Raw genomic sequence first — 16,174 nt, 5'->3', positions numbered from 1 at the left:
AAGCACTTCCTTTCGGTGGAGCCAAACAAAAGCAGTGTTAAAAACGTTAATTAAGTGGCTTTTGGCTCTGTCGTCAGGTTATTAACTAACTGCAGTCATGGCAGCCAAGCTAATCCTGGCTCTCGGGAGGACACAGAGCCTTGCCATGCTCCTCACAGGGGCACACCAGCCCTCGGCTGGGCACAGCTCAGGGGCTCTCACACACCCTTCAGCACTGGGCTTCCAGCTGATCCCTGGGAGTGCTGCTGGTGCAAACCTCCCACAGGATTCATGGTGCTGCCCACTGGCTTCTGCACTCTGGGATCAGGCCCCACTGCTGCTGATGGTTCCTGCAAATTCACAGAATCACAGACATCCCACGATGGTTTGGGCTGGGAGGGACCTTAAAGCTCACCCCATTCACCCCCCTGCCGTGGGCAGGGACACCTTCCACTAGCCCAGGTTGCTCCAAACCCCATCCAGCCTGGCCTTGGGCACTGCCAGGGGTGGGGCAGCCACAGCTTCTCTGGGCAACCCGTGCCAAATTCTTGCCCACATCCCCAGTAGATCTCCTTATTCTCCACTGGTTGCACTCTAAGATGTGGAGCAGCTGTCCCTGCTTCAGGACCAGGAGGCAAAGGTCTGAGGTGGAGTCTGAACACCGTGGAAACATAGGAAGACGTTTGTTTTCATCTGTGGAGCTTTCCAAGCTGGTGCTTTAATATATCCACAGCCTTGTGCTTTTTGCAAAATTCGAAGGTGTTTTTATTGTACAAAATTCCACAATGAAAATCACCAGCCAGCTTCTTACATAACTGCTTAAAAACTAAAATTTTACACCTTTTTGTAGTGTGTTAATTTTGACATTCACCAGCTGGAAGAAACAGAAATGGAGCAGCAATTTGACTCTGAGTTATTCACCTGGGCAGGTTTCAGTCTGACCTCTGTTTCTCTCCTGTGCCTGAATGCACAGTTCCTGGCATTAACAGAAACCCTGATTTGGCTCCTTTTCAAAGCCACTGAACCCTGTTAGCAGGTCGGGCTCCCACTCACTGTCGTGTTCCCTTTAAAAGGGTGAATTTTCTGTCAGTGCAGGGCATAACATTGATCAGTGTCAGCAATGAACAGCTTAGCCATGTTAAACCCGTCCCAGAATGAGGGGCTGCATGACATTTCTTGCAGCCCATCCTGTAGACAGCAATATATTTTTGTGGAAAGACAGTGGACATCTGGTCTGAATAATGGCCAGGACTATGTTCCCTGTGCCTTATTTCACACTGGCATCTTCAAAACACCTTTTTGCAGTCTAACCTCCTGTGACCTTTAAAAATAGATATATTATTCTTCTGCACTGAAATGCAACCGCATGCAGCGAGTTCCCAACAGTTTTTCCTCAGAAATACAAACATTTCAGTCAGTCCAATGTCAGCTGGTTGAAATTCATTCTCCGGGGTCTTTCTATTTAAATGTGTTCGCCCCAGAGAGGAATTTCTTCACATTAAACCCAGTTAAATATTGCAGGCGAGGGCCGAATTTCTCCTCTTTGAGTGGAACTGTGGACCTGCAAGACACTGCAAATCCTCCTTCCAGCCCCCGCAGCCCAGACCACCGCGGGGGTGCAGCCGAGGGGCGCTTCAAAAGCACCTTAAAATAATCCACAGTTACAGATCAAAGGCGAGAATTTCGCCCTTCGTCCCTACACGCTGTCGGTGCAGCACCTGATCCCTTCAGTCCTCAGGGCGTTTTGTGTCCCCTTGGCTTTGAACTGAGGGCTGAAGTTCTGCCTGCGGAAGCAGAAGAACGACCCCACGCCGATGACGAGCACGGACAGGACCAACACGAACGTTAATATGAGGAGGAAGTTGATCTTCTTCAGGTCCTCTTTTTCACAGTCTTCTGGCCTGATGTTCCCGACGTGCATCTCCTCCTGGTACCCGAAGTTCTGGGTGTACTGGCACGTCAAGTGCTCCACGTTGGGGATCTGGACGTTTTTGTTCTGGATCATCGATGAAAGCCAGATGTTTCCACAGCAGTTGAGCGGGTTCCCAGTGAGATACAAGTTTTTAAGTGAATTTTCTAATGCTAAAATGTTGCTGCTCTGTAATGTGCTGAACCTATTGTTCCGTAGGTCCAGAACTTCCAGTGGAGAGTCACTCCCCCACTTTGGCAGCCAGTTCAGCTGATTTTCAGAGAGGTTTAAATGTTTAAGGTGACTAAAACAAGGCAAGTCAATATTTAAATCTATCAGCCTGTTACCATGTAAATACAAATACTCCAGAGACTTTTCCAGACCTGATAATGCTTTCAGTTCTATTTTCAGCCCAGGGTTCAGGGAGAGGTCCAAGACAACCAGAGGAGTCTTGTACAGGGTGTATGCTGGGAGGATGCTCAGCATGTTGTCAGCCAGGTACAGGCACTGAAGAGCAGGAGAATCCACAAAGGACACACAGCCACTTTCCTCCCCTGCAAGCCTTTGCTTAGCTAATCCTGAGTACATGCTGCAAAGGCTGATGTTGTTGCTCTGCAGATTGAGCAGCCTGAGGCTGGGAAGGCTTGAGAAGATGTCAAACTGCAGGGTTTGAAGGTGGTTGTTTTGAATGTAGAGCTCCTTCAGATTTGACAACACGCCAGCATCGAGGAGAAGGTTCTGCAGGACATTGTAGCTCAAGTCCAGGACAGTGAGGGAGGTCAATGCACTGTCATAAGTCACTGCAAATGCCTGAAGACAGTTTTTACTGAGGTTAAGGGTGTGAAGGGACAACATGGATTCAAAGAACTCATCCGGAATGGATTGGATTTCATTATAACTTAAGTCTAAATGTACAAGGTGGGATAAATAAAGAGAACTTTTGTTTCTACTTTGCTTCTGATCAAGAAGATGGAAAGAAGCATCCAGCCATTCGTTTTCCACGTAGTCCATTTTATTAGGAGGGGATTCAGCAGTGAGCTGGATTAAATTCTTTGATAAATTCAGAGTTACCAGCTTATTTACCTGAGGGAACACTGGGAAGTGAAGCAGTTTGTTTTCACTCAGATCCAAACATCTTAAGCTATATTCATCATCTGACTTTGTGGTGTAGAAGGTCTCAATGCTGTTCCTGCTAAGGTCAAGTATCTCCAGCTGCCTGAGGTTGAAATCAGAGATGCAAGTAATTGAATTCATTGAGAGATTGAGTTTGGAAAGGTTCACTAGAGTCTCAAAAGCACCTTCTTGTATCTCCATGATGATATTACTCTGAAGATCTATCTCCACGAGGCCGGGAGAGCCCTGGAACATCCTGTGTGATATGACTATGATGCTGTTGTCCGCCAGGGACAGGTAGCGCAGCGCTGGAGCCTGCTGGATGAAATGCTCAGCCATCCCGTTGTACAGGCTGTTGTGGGACAAGTCCAGCACTTCCACCCTGGGCAAGAGTCCGATCCCCTCCGTGCCATTCTGAGCGAGTTCATACAAGTGATTGTTGGCTAAATTTATTTCCAGCAGGCTCTTCATGTGCGCAAAGGCCCCGGGCGCGACGGAGCTGATCTGGTTGGAGCTCAGATCCAGGCACTGCAGGGAGCTGTAGGGCGACAGCGACGTCTCAGGGATGCTCTCAATCAGGTTTCCAGACAGATCTATTTTGTTTACATGTGGGTGGAGCCCGTGAGGGATCTGGTGGAGGTCTCTGTTGTGGCAAAATGCCTGAGAGTTTGCCTGCCAGAAACAGAGAGAGAAGGGGTTGTCGCATGACCAGTGAAAAATGTCTTTGCATTAAATGTAAGAAAAATAACACTCAGCATCCAGGCAGATGCTGCACCTGAAACACTGCTCACACCACTTTTTCTGAGCGTCCAGACAGCAAGAGCAACAACCCTAATTGCTAACCCCGATTAGCTGCTCTGCAGCTAAGAGCACCCATTTCATTTTAAAGAGATTTCTGACTTAGACCATATGGTCTAAGACCACTTTCTTATCTACCATATGTAGACAAAAAGGAGACTTTTATCTACATATGGTCTCCTTTTTGTGCCTTTCTCCTGGACTCATTTTAATAGTTCCAAGGGAAGGAGTTTTTGCTCAGTTTTCTCTGCAATCAAGCACCATTTCCTCACTTTTGTGCTGATGTTTAATTTTCTCACTTTCATCACTGTGTTAGAGTTTACAAACTCTACCTGCAATAGTAAGTAACAGCTTCTCTCTGCTGGCAGCAGGGGTCCCAAAGCAAGGAGGTGTAAAAACATATAAGGATCCTATAGCACAAAACCCCTCTCTCCTCCATATTCACCCCCTCCAATGTTTGATGGTGCCTTTCTTTAGCCATGGCTTAGTTCAGCAAGGCATCTTTAACCAAACTGGGTCCTTCACCAACTGAAACATTAATTGCAGCTACGACTGGGTCTGTGTCCAGAGCAAAATCTGGAGTGTGTGTTCATAAGGAATATTGGAAACATGAATTTGACCATCCTTGCATAAATGTCAAGCTCTATTTTGTTATTAAGGAGAACATACAGCAGCAGGAGGAAGTGGAATGTGAAAGGCTTAGGCAGCATTTAATTTACTGGAGGAAAACTCATGTTATTAATGTGTTTGGGTGTCTGGGTAGTGTACTGTTGGTAGAAAGATCAGGAAAGAAAAAGAAAGAGAGAAAAAAAAAGAGAAAAGGGAAGAAAGGAAAAAAGAAAGAAAGAAATCTGTTGAACCTTGACTTCTGTGGAGAAGCAGAATCCAAATTCCATGACGCAAAGCTTTTCAGACATTAAACAAACGTTAAAACTCAAAAATATTAAACCCCATCTGTTTCATATGAACTTCGAGGAGAATGGAGTGGCAGATCTGTTTGGGAGAAGTGGGACACTAGTCAGCATTTTGGGAATCTCTTTTGCATCATCCGAGTTTTGGAGACCACACAAAAATGTGCCAGAGAAGTGCAAGTCCTCATCCAAACTCTAGATGTACACAAGCTGCTCCACAGTCCTTCCCATGGTACATCCTTCCCAAAGATCCCAAGTAAACTGTCTATCAAAACCTGAGCCCCTTCCTGTTTTCCCTCCGACTCACTCAAATATTCTTCGCCTAAAAAAAAATTAGAAAAAAAAAAAAAAGAAGGAAATTTCCTGGCTTCTCCCTGACACTGTTTCTTTCCTGCAAAGTCTCCACAGACTTGCTCATTTTGGCTTCAAATATTCCCATAGTTGGGCTCATCTCCGAGGCTAAATAAGAGAACAGGAAGGCTCTTCTTATTCATTTGTGGAAGAGGAAGAAGCCAGGAGGATACAAAAATCCAGAGTGACAAAGCAGAAACTGCTTTGCAGCCTGAGGCAGGTGCCAGGTTTCTTCTCACACTTGGAGCCACATCTCAGCAAGTGCTGGGCAGCCCCCACTCCCCTTGGGCACCCAGACCTTGGCAAAGCCCTGACGCAGCTCCTGTCGATGCCAACGGGCTGGTTTCCCCTGGAGTCCTTGGGAAGAGGTCAGTCCCAGCTCACCAGGAGCCTTGCAGGAGCTGGCCTTTCATCTGCATCCACAGAACCCTGCCAGTGGTAACAGGGACCGATAAAAATCTGTACCTCCCACCATCTGCCATTTGTTCCTGTAACATTTCCCCTCCCGTTTTTCTTTTTAAGCTTTCATTTCTTTTCACCGACTTATTTTGACCCTCACTAAATTTCTTGTCTTGTCTCTTCTGCACCGTCTCTGGTGCAAACTGCACGAATTTCGATCTCAGCAGCAGCAGGAAGAAGAGATGCAGCACACCTCAGTGGGATGCAGCACATCTCAGTGGGATGCAGCAAACACCACCTCGTTGGTGCATCTCCCCCCTCTCCCCCCTGAGCCCAGTGGGTTGGGAGCCTGAGACTGGAGAAGAGGTTTCTGTCAGTCTCGTGTTCTGACTTCACAAACCTGAGCAGTTTGCCCAGGTGCCACACAGCAGCTGGCCCATGAAAACTGGCTGTGCATTCTGACCCTGCATCACCTCCAGGCAAGGTAAGAGAAAATTGCCTTAAATCCCTTCCCTTCTGCAAATTGTTTGAGAGCTCCTCCTTTGCCAATTAACAGGAATTAGTAGAATCATCTTTCTTTGGGAGGTAAAACATGACCTAGTTGAAGCCTTGCCTATCCTTGGAAAGCAATGTGAGTCAGGAAGAGCCTCCTGACATTTAAGCTGTGCCTTCGCTGTCTCACAAACCGGCAGATGTGCAGTGATTTGTGCCATCAGTGCAGCTCACTCCCATGTCAGGGGGCTGGCAGGGACTGCTTACTTCCCACAGCCTCTTTTGTGAGACTTCAGCTCACCAACAGAAGCACCAGGGGTGAGTCAGAGAGGAGCACAGGTTTCTGACTCATGCCTCTTCCACGAGATTTGGGGTGAAAGTTCCCATTTCGGAGCCTCTGCTATTCCAAAGGTGTCACCACAGGGAAAGCACAACGTGGAACAGCAGGGCTGTGCTGAAAGATAACAATGCTGGGCTCTCAATGGAGCCATCAGCTAACCCAGGAGCTCCTTCTCTCTTCCAGCTGTGCCTGGATCCCCACCACATGCCCCACGCAGAAGGACACCGGCGACGCTGCGCTGCCGATCTCCACCAGAGGAACATCCCGGCCCCAGGGCAGCGTGGGTTCTGTCAGGGCTCAGCTGAGCCCAGCCCAGCTGTGGGGTCGGCTCCACAAAAGCAGTTTACAGCGGAAACAAGCCTGTGTTTACTCCTCAGCAGTGAGCCTGGGCTGCGACCCATCCAGGAACGGGCCGGGATGAATCCGCCTGGATCGCTGTGTGTCCCGTCCGGCCCCCGGGTGACTGTGATCCCTGGGACCCCAGGGGCATGTTTACAGTGCCTTCATCCATCTTCCCTCTCCAGCCAATGAACTGAGCCTCCCAGTCACCTTCCCAAGGTCTTTTTATATATCCTAGGTCTTCATTTCTCTGGAATTCAGGAAGTGCAGCAATATGGCAGGGTGGGCAGGAATGGAATGAGTCCCATAAGGGAGACGTGTACAGCTGGCAAATTATTTTTTTTCCCTATTTTAGAAATCCTTGAGGATTTGTGCTGAACAGCTTCAATGTTCAGGGGAAAAAAATAGTATTTTTAAACAGCCTGGTACAGTCAGAAGCACTTGGAGAGGGAAGGGAGAAAGTTCAGCTGTGAATAACATCTATAATATTGCACCAGGTGCTTGCAAAAATTAAAGGAGCAAATTTTGTACTGGAGCAAGAGGCTTTGTCATTTCTCTTCCCTCCAGCAGGAGTCAGGTACAACTTCCCTGGCAGAAACACTGTGCCAGGGCAGAGGAGATCAGTCTCCTCTTATTACAAAAGGGCTGGTAGAGATGTATTTCACAGGGGATGCTTTAATTAAAGCACAAAGAATAGCTGAGATGATGGAGTTGATTTTAGGTCTAAGTTCTTTCCCAGTCTCAGAATCCCTATCCAGTCTTGGGGAAATCAGGTCAAATTTCTTTTAAGCAGCTTCTCCTTAGAAAAAAGCTGAGACAATGACCCTTCTTCCCCCTTCCCCCTTCTGTGTGTTGTCACTGCAACAAGGGCACAGCCTGAGGACAGGCTGCTGAACACCCCCTAACCCTGCAGATCCCACCTCTGCCACCACAGGGAGCCTGGGCTGGGGGCTTTCCCTTCCCAGAGACTGCAGCTCTTTGTGCAGTGCCTGGAGCAAGGGGGTCCCAACCTCAGCCAGGATCTCCAGGGCCCCAGGGAGGGAGACAGCCTTACCATTTCACAGGATGGCCCCTCTGAGGGCTGACAGTGAGAGGTCCCTGTGTTCACCACTGCCAGGAGGAGGAGGATGTACAGTTTCATGGTTCTGCAGGTAAAAGTAGTTATGGTTAGGTTTCAGTGGGACATGTGAAAGCTGGCACCAGGTCACCATCCAACCCGGGGAAGGACACAAGCAGTGAGATAAATTAACCCCTCTCTGAGCACACAGCACTACTGACCCACCTCTGCTCCTCAGCCCTGTGCTTACAGGAGTCGGTGCCTCCTACAAGGAGAAAATTGGGTTTACCATTTGAATATTAGCTTGCTGGGATGGAGGGAAAAGAGAATCATTCCGATGATCACAAGGCTTTTCTCAGAGCCCAGAAAGGGAAATCCTTTCTGTTTGGATCCCATGAATTCAGCTGAGGATGCTTTTCACAGCTGGGCACCACCCTGGTGGACAGCACGTGTGCTCTGTGATGTCTTGTCACACCATCAGTGCAAAACACGGCCCCTTTGCTTCTTTAATAATAACCCTGGGCACAATCCAGGCTCTGAACATACCTTGAAACGTCCTAAATTTTAAGTTTACAAGGCAACTGGGAAACTGATGTGTTTGACCACAGAAAATGGGATTTAATGGCTTGCTGTGTCAGACAGATGTGTAGTAAGCAAGGGTGCTGCCCCTCAAGGTGTCTCTGAGGTGGCTGTTACATCCTGAAGCATCAGGACATGGGGGGCTCTTCCAGCATAAGAGAGAGAGGAGAGAGGACTCTGTCCTCATAGAATCATTTCGTTTGGAAAAGCCCTCTAAGACCATTGAGTTCAAGCATTCCCCCAGCACTGCCAAGGCCACCACTCACCCATATCCCCAGGTGCCACATCCACAGGGCTGTTAAATCCCTCCAGGGATGGGAACTCCCCCTCTGCCCTGGGCAGCTGTGCCAGGGCTGGACAACCATTGAGGTGAAGAAATTGTTCCTAATATCTAAATTAAATCTCCCCTGACACAACCTAAAGCTACCTCCTCTTGACCTGCCATGGTCCAGCCCAACCTCCTTGCTCATGGAGGTTCCCTTCCCAGGGGGGGGTTCAGTTCAGCTGTCCAGCTGGGGAGCTTTTCCTGCCTAGCTTTTCTCTGGACAACCTTCAGAACCTCCTCAGCAACTGTGAGTGTGACAGAGCCCTGCATCCCCCTCCTCTCCACCCTCTGGGCAGGTCTCAGCATCCCCCCACCCCCTCCAATGCAGAGCCCAGGGCTCACAGGACCCCTTTCCCTGGGTGTCAGAGGGGACTTCCCCCGACACTAATCCCTTCCTGCTGGCACTGATGTCTCTAAGCACAGCTTCCAAAAGCAGTTTGGGAGCAGCAGCAGCAGCAACAAATCGACCTAAAGGAGCCTTTATTGCTCTGAGGCTTTCCCAGAGTTGAAGCAGCTTCGTGCTCAGCTCCAGTTTGCTCCCACTGGCAGCTGTGAGAGAAATCCCAGCACACCTCAGAGCAGGACTGAGCTCTGAGCCCTGTGCAGTGCCACAGCTTTCCATCACAGTGCTTCCAAATCCCAGCACACCTCAGAGCAGGACTGAGCTCCGAGCCCTGTGCAGTGCCACAGCTTTCCATCACAGTGCTTCCAAATCCCAGCACACCTCAGAGCAGGACTGAGCTCTGAGCCCTGTGCAGTGCCACAGCTTTCCATCACAGTGCTTCCAAATCCCAGCACACCTCAGAGCAGGACTGAGCTCCGAGCCCTGTGCAGTGCCACAGCTTTCCGTCACAGTGCTTCCAAATCACCCAGACCCAGCTGAAAAACACAGGTGGTTTCAGTGAACATCTGTGAACACCTCAGTGTCGGTGAACACCCAGGTTTCAGTGAACATCACCCCTAAGGAATATCAGTAAGTGGGTCGAACAATTCAGCTCCTAGAAAAAGCATGGTGCCCAAACCAGATCAGCATGTCCACCTGACAAATGGGAGGGCAAAGGCAGAGAAGAGCAGTGGTTTGCCCCAAGACATGTCTGAAACCATAGAATAATCAAGATTTAATCCCAGTTTTCCCAGTTCCCACTTTAGAACAGTGTTTGCCTCCCTCTCTATTACAATATTATCCTGAAACTCCATAGATGTTGCTTGCAGCTGATAACAGCAGCACCTTCCAAATTTCCCCCAAAGGTAATTTTTGTTGCTGCTTAGACAATTAGCAGAGGCATTCTCCTGTGCCAAGGGAAGTTAAGTACAAGAGAACACACAGAGCACAAATCAAACTCCCCGGGCTCTGATCCTTTTCCACACAAGACTCTTTCCTGTTACGTGAGAGCCTTCAGGGTTAAAAAGAGTGACTATTTCACGGTTACCTTGTTTCAAGGGTTTCTCGCATCCCCAAACACCGCTTATCATCCCTTTAAAAAGCATATCCAGCTCTTCAGAACCGATCCAGTCCTGGGACCGATGGAATTACTCCTCAGCTTCGCCTTCGCCCATTCAGGACTCCTGGAGGCTCACTCGTAGCTCCAGAACGGAGGCATTTCCAGGGAAATAGCCTTATTTGGGCCAGTGTCTGCTTTAAATTACGCTGCTTGTCTTCCTCTGCACTGCTCCCCGGGCTCTCGCTGGGTCCCGGCCACCGCTGTGCTCCGGACGGAGTCGGCTACTGTGCGACATCCTGCAGCCCTTCCTTGGGGCAGGCGTTGGGAAACAGGGGGACTTTTGCCAGAGGAACCGTCGGGATCGGGCTGTGGGTTTGCTCAGGGGAACAAGGCACTTACTGGCAATGCCACTGCTCGGCTGCGTGCGGGGCACGGCCGGTGTTTGCTCCGGGGGTTGTGTCTTACATTCCCGGAGGATTGCAGCCTCCCGCACCTAAATCTCCCCCCGCATCTCTAGGGAAGCAGCGCTCGAGGATTAAATGTTTAAAATTCATGGCTGATAAGTATAAACCCAAGGATTTGGAAACCTGTCCTGGAAGAAATCACTCTTTCTCTTTGCAGCCGCCCCACCAAGGAGGGTGTGACAGCAGCCTGGGGCAGGACGGGGCTCCAGCCCTGGTTACAACACACTTGGGGGGGTTTCATGGCACGAGGCAGGAATTAGGGACCTTGATAAAGGCATTTTCAGGCGAACTGCTGAATCTTTGACTCCAAGTACACAGTGCTGAATCTACTGGATCTGCCAGGAAGAATTCCCATTGCAAAGGGGTACTTCTGTCACACAGAAGATGATTTCAAATTGCCTGAGAGCTCAGCTTTTTATTTATTATTTCGTGCTGCCCTCTAGGGCTGGAGTAGCTGCCTAATTGCTGGTTTCCTCACTTCCTTTTGCTAATTAAGTCCTGCTTCTGGAAACCCCACCTTTACATAGAATGGGATTTTTTTTCCCAAAGACACAAGTCTGAGCTGTTGAAAAACACTTTTCCCGTGGCTGAAACAATACACCAAAGAGCTGGGCTCTTAACGTGTCTTTTGCTTGTTAATGCACCCTGAAATGAGAGGCACAAATCACAGAATCACAGGATGGTTTGGGTTGGAAGGGACCTTAAAGATCACCTCGTTCCAACCCCCTGCCACGGGCAGGGACACCTTCCAGCAGACCAGGTTGCTTGTCTAGCTGTGAAAATGCTCTGACAAGGCAACAGGGGAGGGCATGATTAGGTGCAATGGATAGAAAATCCACGTTAAGCTCTCAGGAGAGCAGTCCACCAGTGAGATCATCTCAACCCAGGGCAGGTTCCCTTTGGCTGGGCTCTCATCAGACCACTTTGGATCACCCTTACCCAAGCACAGTGTGTTTGGAGCTCCCTTGGTCAGGGCTGCCTGCAGTGCTATTTTTCACCAGGTCCCTTTGGCACACTCCCTGGAGTCAGGCTCTCCATCTGCAATCCCCTTGGGGTAGGCAGGAAACTCAGGCTGAAACTGGGAACCGCTGTGATGTCCAGAGGTTTAAATGCCTTTTGGATGCCTTGTCAGCAGTGTGCAACAGCATTTGAAAAGCACAGGCACTTTTGCAAGGAAAACCTCGAATAGCTGAGGTCTCCAAGGAAAAAAGAAAAACAACTTTTCTCTTTTTTTTCTTTTATAATAGGATATTTTGCTTTGGTTTGGATATGGAGGACAAATCTCATGCCTGCAGTGAAGAGCAGCGAGTGGCCAGGGCGATGGCAGCATCACATTTTGCTACACCTGGATGTTCAGGGCACTTTGGGAAGTCTGGATTTGCAGGGATAAAAATAGCAGAGTTTTTGTTGGTTGTGCTTTTTAAAAAGCCAGCTCTGTTCCTCGGGCTGTTTTCCTGAGTGGCCAGGCAGTTGTGCCAGCCCAACTGTGAAGAGCCTGGACAGAAACAAATGCCAAAGCAGGAGGGAAGGGCATGCACTGATTCTACTGCTCAGGACTTTGCTCCATTAAAACCACGCTCTCAGAGGACACCAGCCGTGCTGGGAGAGGTCTGTGCTGTCCTTACCATCCCTGTCCTTTCCCGAAGGGGATCTGGCAGCAAACGGTTTCAAAGACACTGAACCATTTGGCTGATTACCCGTTTTCAGCATTTTTGTGCTTGGGGCTACCCAGCAGTTCCCACCTTAGAGTGGTGCTGAAATATTAGCAGGGTATGGGCTTGGTTACCCAGAGCCCCAGCCAGCCTCGTCTCCATCAGGCAGATTGGAGAATCGAGCTCTTCTGCCCACAAAACAGCAAGGGCTGTCCCATCCCACCGATGCCACAGGCTCTGCACCTGCAGCTCCATGAAATCAGGCCCTTCCTGATTTTCCAGTGGTCTCCTCAGAGTCACTTCCTGCATCAAAGGAACATCACCCCACGTCCCCTGAGGCCTGGGGCACCTCATCACACCTCTCCTCTCCTCCAAACCCCCTTCCCAGCATGGCCCAGAGCAAGAAGGAAAAGCAAATCCCAGCCACTGGCTCTGCCCAGCTGGTCTGCAATCGGCTGCAGGTTCCTCGGGGCTTCAGAGAAGCAAGGAAATGTCTTGGCAATCACGTGTCTTGAACCTGCAGACCTCTGGGACCCTGTCCATCCCCAGCCCTGCTGCTTTCTGAGGCACTGCTCTCGGGCTGGGTCCCGTGTGTGAACCAAACTCTCCAGAGAAGGGCACAGAACAAGTCCCTGCCTTAGGAAGTGGCTCTGGACTGGAAGGACGGGAGTGGGACGAGTCTCGCTCCCTTTTGGCTGGAATAGCTCCACTGTGATTCAATCCCACCCAGGAGCTGGGGACAACATTCATATCAACCCTACTAAAAAATAAACAGCCAGTGCCACCCTCGGCCACAGCCTTTGGGAAGGAGGCACAGCTCCAGCTCCTGAGACTCCACAGCATCTCCCGGTTCCTTCCTGCTCGTGCCCCCTGGGCTGTGCTCGGTGTCTCACGGCACACACAGCCTCCCATCCTCCTGGGGTCAACTCCACGGGTCAAAACAGGGACTCCTACATGTCCTGGACCCCAACATGGCTCCTCTCCTGTCTTCTGAAGCCGCTGCCTTCCTTCCTCCTCCTTCTGTCCTCTCTCCACCTGCACCTCTAGCAGGTGTTCGGCCAACAGCATCTCCCCACCAAAAATTAACATGTCCAGTTAACTGAGGGTTGGCCAGTTTCCCTATTTTATTCACCCATTTTTTTACTACTCTCTGCAGGAAAGAAAATGTAAATGAACAAGAGTTGCATGAAACCCACCAGCCTGGAGAATTTGTGAGTGAGGGGCAGGGCAAAGGGAGAGCAGGAGATGGAAAACAAAAACTCTCACATGAGCAAAAGGTGAAATGTACTGGCATTTGCATATTAAACTATGTGACCATGAAATACTCTCCCTGGGGAACAAAATTCCCGGGGAACCAAACCAGAGTATTTTCTCACCAGTTTAGAATCTAAGTGCAGCAAAAAGAGAGTAAAATAGGCTTTTAATTCAGCAATTTTTTTTTTTATTGGCAGCAGGGTCAGTATTTGGGAAAAGGTGTACTCGGTTTATATGATCCAAGGTGACAAAATGAGGTGATGAAAATTATTTCTGATAGACTCGATTTCCATGGTACTGATGGTCCCCCTTGAATCCATCCACTGTGTTAGTAAAGGGCCAGGCATTAATACAGTCACTGAGATGTAACCATCTGCTTTAAAAAGAGATGACTGATTGTGAAATTTTGTTCTTGGAAACTAAAGGATGTCAGCATTTTAGAGTAATAAGTTGGTTTTAAAGTTGAAATTATTACATCTTAGTAAAAAAGCCCAAATTTTCACTGTCGTGCAAGCCCAAACTTTTCCTTCTATTTAAGGGAAACATACTTGTCTTTTATCAAAAGTACTTTTACCAAAATCACAACAGGGCTCAGCCTTGGAAAATTTTCTGTGACTTTTATATATAAAACCGTGATTTTCTAAAACTTCACCAGTTCCAAATATTGCCTAAACACCAATTCTCATGGAAACAGTCCAGATGCAGCAAAACCCTCTCAGTAAGTCCCCGTTCACCCAAGGTGACATTCAAGCTGTCGGGATCTGAGGAGCAGCACAATCACCCTGCCATCTCACACCCCGTGCTGGGACAGGGAGAGCTCAATGACAGCACCGACAGGGAGAGCAGACAAGCCAAGCAGCGTTTTGCCTCTTTTGCCCGGGGCCGGTGTGGTTTGCCCGGGGCTGTGCCAGGGTTCGGTGTCGGGGAGCCGGGTGAGTGGCACCGAATCGGTGTTCAGTGCTGATCTCTGCAGCACTCCTGGTTCACAACGCTACAATGCAGTAATACCATAAATAGACTGAAGTCCTGTGAAGAAAGAAAAAAAAAAACCAACCCTCTCCCCATCTTCTATGCAAACACGGAGGAGAATAAGAAAGCCAGTGTATGACAACTGCATCCTTATAAACTACTCGGTTGCCTCCTTAACGTAAAGGACCCAACTCGCTGCAGTGCAAGTCCCTGATGGATTAAAGGTACAGCTGTGTGGACAGAGCCACCTCCACAGTGTGTTTAGCCAGTTCCTCAGCCCAGTCACAAACACAGTACATTTTATTTATACAGTACCTGCCTCATCTGTGTTATTTCCAAAGGCTGCAGCTCTAAGCCAGCAGAGCCCTCACCTCTCCCGCAGCTGAAAGCTCAACTTTCCCGCAGCTCCCGGCTTCGCACGCGGCTCCACGTACCTGCTCTGAGGCTGGAGGTGGAGGAGGAGGAGCCTTCTGCCTCCCGGACTCTCCCAGCAGCCTTTCCAGCGCGAGCCGAGGATGAGTTTCCTTGGGGAAGTCGTACCTCTGTTGCATGCCAGCTGACTAAAAACTCTGCGAGCTCCCAGAGAAGTTTGAAGTCACAGGGAAAAAAAAAAATGCTCCCCATAGACCGGTCCTTGAATTCATTCCTTCGCAGTCATGAGCTCTTATATATTCCCAGGCTGCCCCGAGCACGTGAACACGAACCTCCGTAAGAGTTTGGATGTGTGCGTGTCCCCCGCGCTCCTCTTTATTTTCCATTTCGTTCACTCAACCTTGGCTTGTTTCCTGCAGTCTCTCAGCTGGTAATTACGCTCCTCTCGCATTGACACATGAAACAGTCTGCGAGCACCACAAAAAATCCCCTCTGCAGGCTCTGGGCACACGTGCCTGTCTCTGAAGTTGGCCGTGCCTGTCCCACAGCTGTCAGCCTGCCGAGTCCCAGGGGCTGGAGGGAACCGGGGCCACTGAGCCCGCTGCAAACCCTAAATTCCGAGTCCATCCACAGGATGGGGTGCACAGGAAAAGGGTATATGGGAGGGAAGCACCCAAGCAGGGCAAACACATGGTGTTTGGTGTCCCAGCACCTCAGGTGTGGCTCATGGCACAGCAGTGGCACGGCAGAACTCGCCCTTGGGGAAAGGATAAATTCAATTTAGTGCTTGAGTGGGTAATGACGTCAACGCCTTCTGAAAAGGGCAAGGGGATGGATTGTGCTTTCTTTCCTTTGGGTGTGAAGCTCCCTTTCATTCCTGAAGCAGTGCTTTTGTGGAAATCAGTGGGGGGCTGGCACACTGTCTGTGCTGTCTCCGTGTGCTCAGCCGTGCCCTGACACCTGGGCACACCTGAGCACACCTGGGCTCACCTGAGCTCACCTGGGCTCACCTGAGCTCACCTGGGCTCACCTGGGCACACCTGGGCACGTGCCCTCCGGCTCTGCAGGTTCGTTTGTGGCAGCACAAACTCCTGGCAGGGTTTTGTCAGCTCCTCAGTGGATGTCACGGGACCAAACTGAGTCTTGGCTTCACCCCTGGGCCACCCCACCAGGGAGCTCCCACAGGCACCAGGGCTCAAAGAAAACCTCCCACCTTCTCCCCTGGGTGCACGAGGAGCATCTCCACCGAGCGGCCTCCCCTTGGAGGAGAGGTTTGCCTTCAGCACCACCTGTTTTTCCCCCTTTGCACTTGGATCTGCCAAGATTTTTCACCCCAAAAAATGGGGTTCTGGCTCCCTTCTCCTGGACAGCATCAATTCTGTCCCACTTTCCAGCATCTGCTTATTAAAATGAGATAAAAGCTATGTCC

General features: G+C 49.8%; 1 protein-coding gene across 3 annotated transcripts; it reads right to left on the bottom strand.

The window, feature by feature from the left end:
* Positions 1-667: 667 nt before the first annotated feature.
* Positions 668-14,868, bottom strand: LOC113986279 (transforming growth factor beta activator LRRC32). 3 transcript variants are annotated; one of them, XM_039384418.1, is made up of 3 exons: positions 14,808-14,868; positions 7,686-7,776; positions 668-3,673 (listed from the first exon to the last, which is right to left on the bottom strand). In XM_039384418.1, the coding sequence occupies exons 2-3, from the start codon at positions 7,770-7,772 to the stop codon at positions 1,676-1,678; spliced, it is 2,085 nt and encodes a 694-aa protein (XP_039240352.1). In that variant the 5' UTR covers positions 7,773-7,776; positions 14,808-14,868; the 3' UTR covers positions 668-1,675. The 3 variants fall into 3 exon arrangements, with proteins under 3 accessions (XP_039240352.1, XP_039240351.1, XP_027573665.1); XM_039384417.1 differs by lacking the exon at positions 14,808-14,868 and adding an exon at positions 14,689-14,740; XM_027717864.2 differs by lacking the exon at positions 14,808-14,868 and adding an exon at positions 10,023-10,416.
* Positions 14,869-16,174: the final 1,306 nt, after the last annotated feature.

The sequence above is a fragment of the Pipra filicauda genome, unplaced genomic scaffold (assembly GCF_003945595.2).
Source record: "Pipra filicauda isolate LSUMZ 115617 unplaced genomic scaffold, ASM394559v2 scaffold352_size854550_pilon, whole genome shotgun sequence".
NCBI lineage: Eukaryota > Metazoa > Chordata > Aves > Passeriformes > Pipridae > Pipra > Pipra filicauda.
The sequence above is the reverse complement of the archived record's forward strand: the minus strand, read 5'-3'. Positions and strand labels throughout refer to the sequence as shown.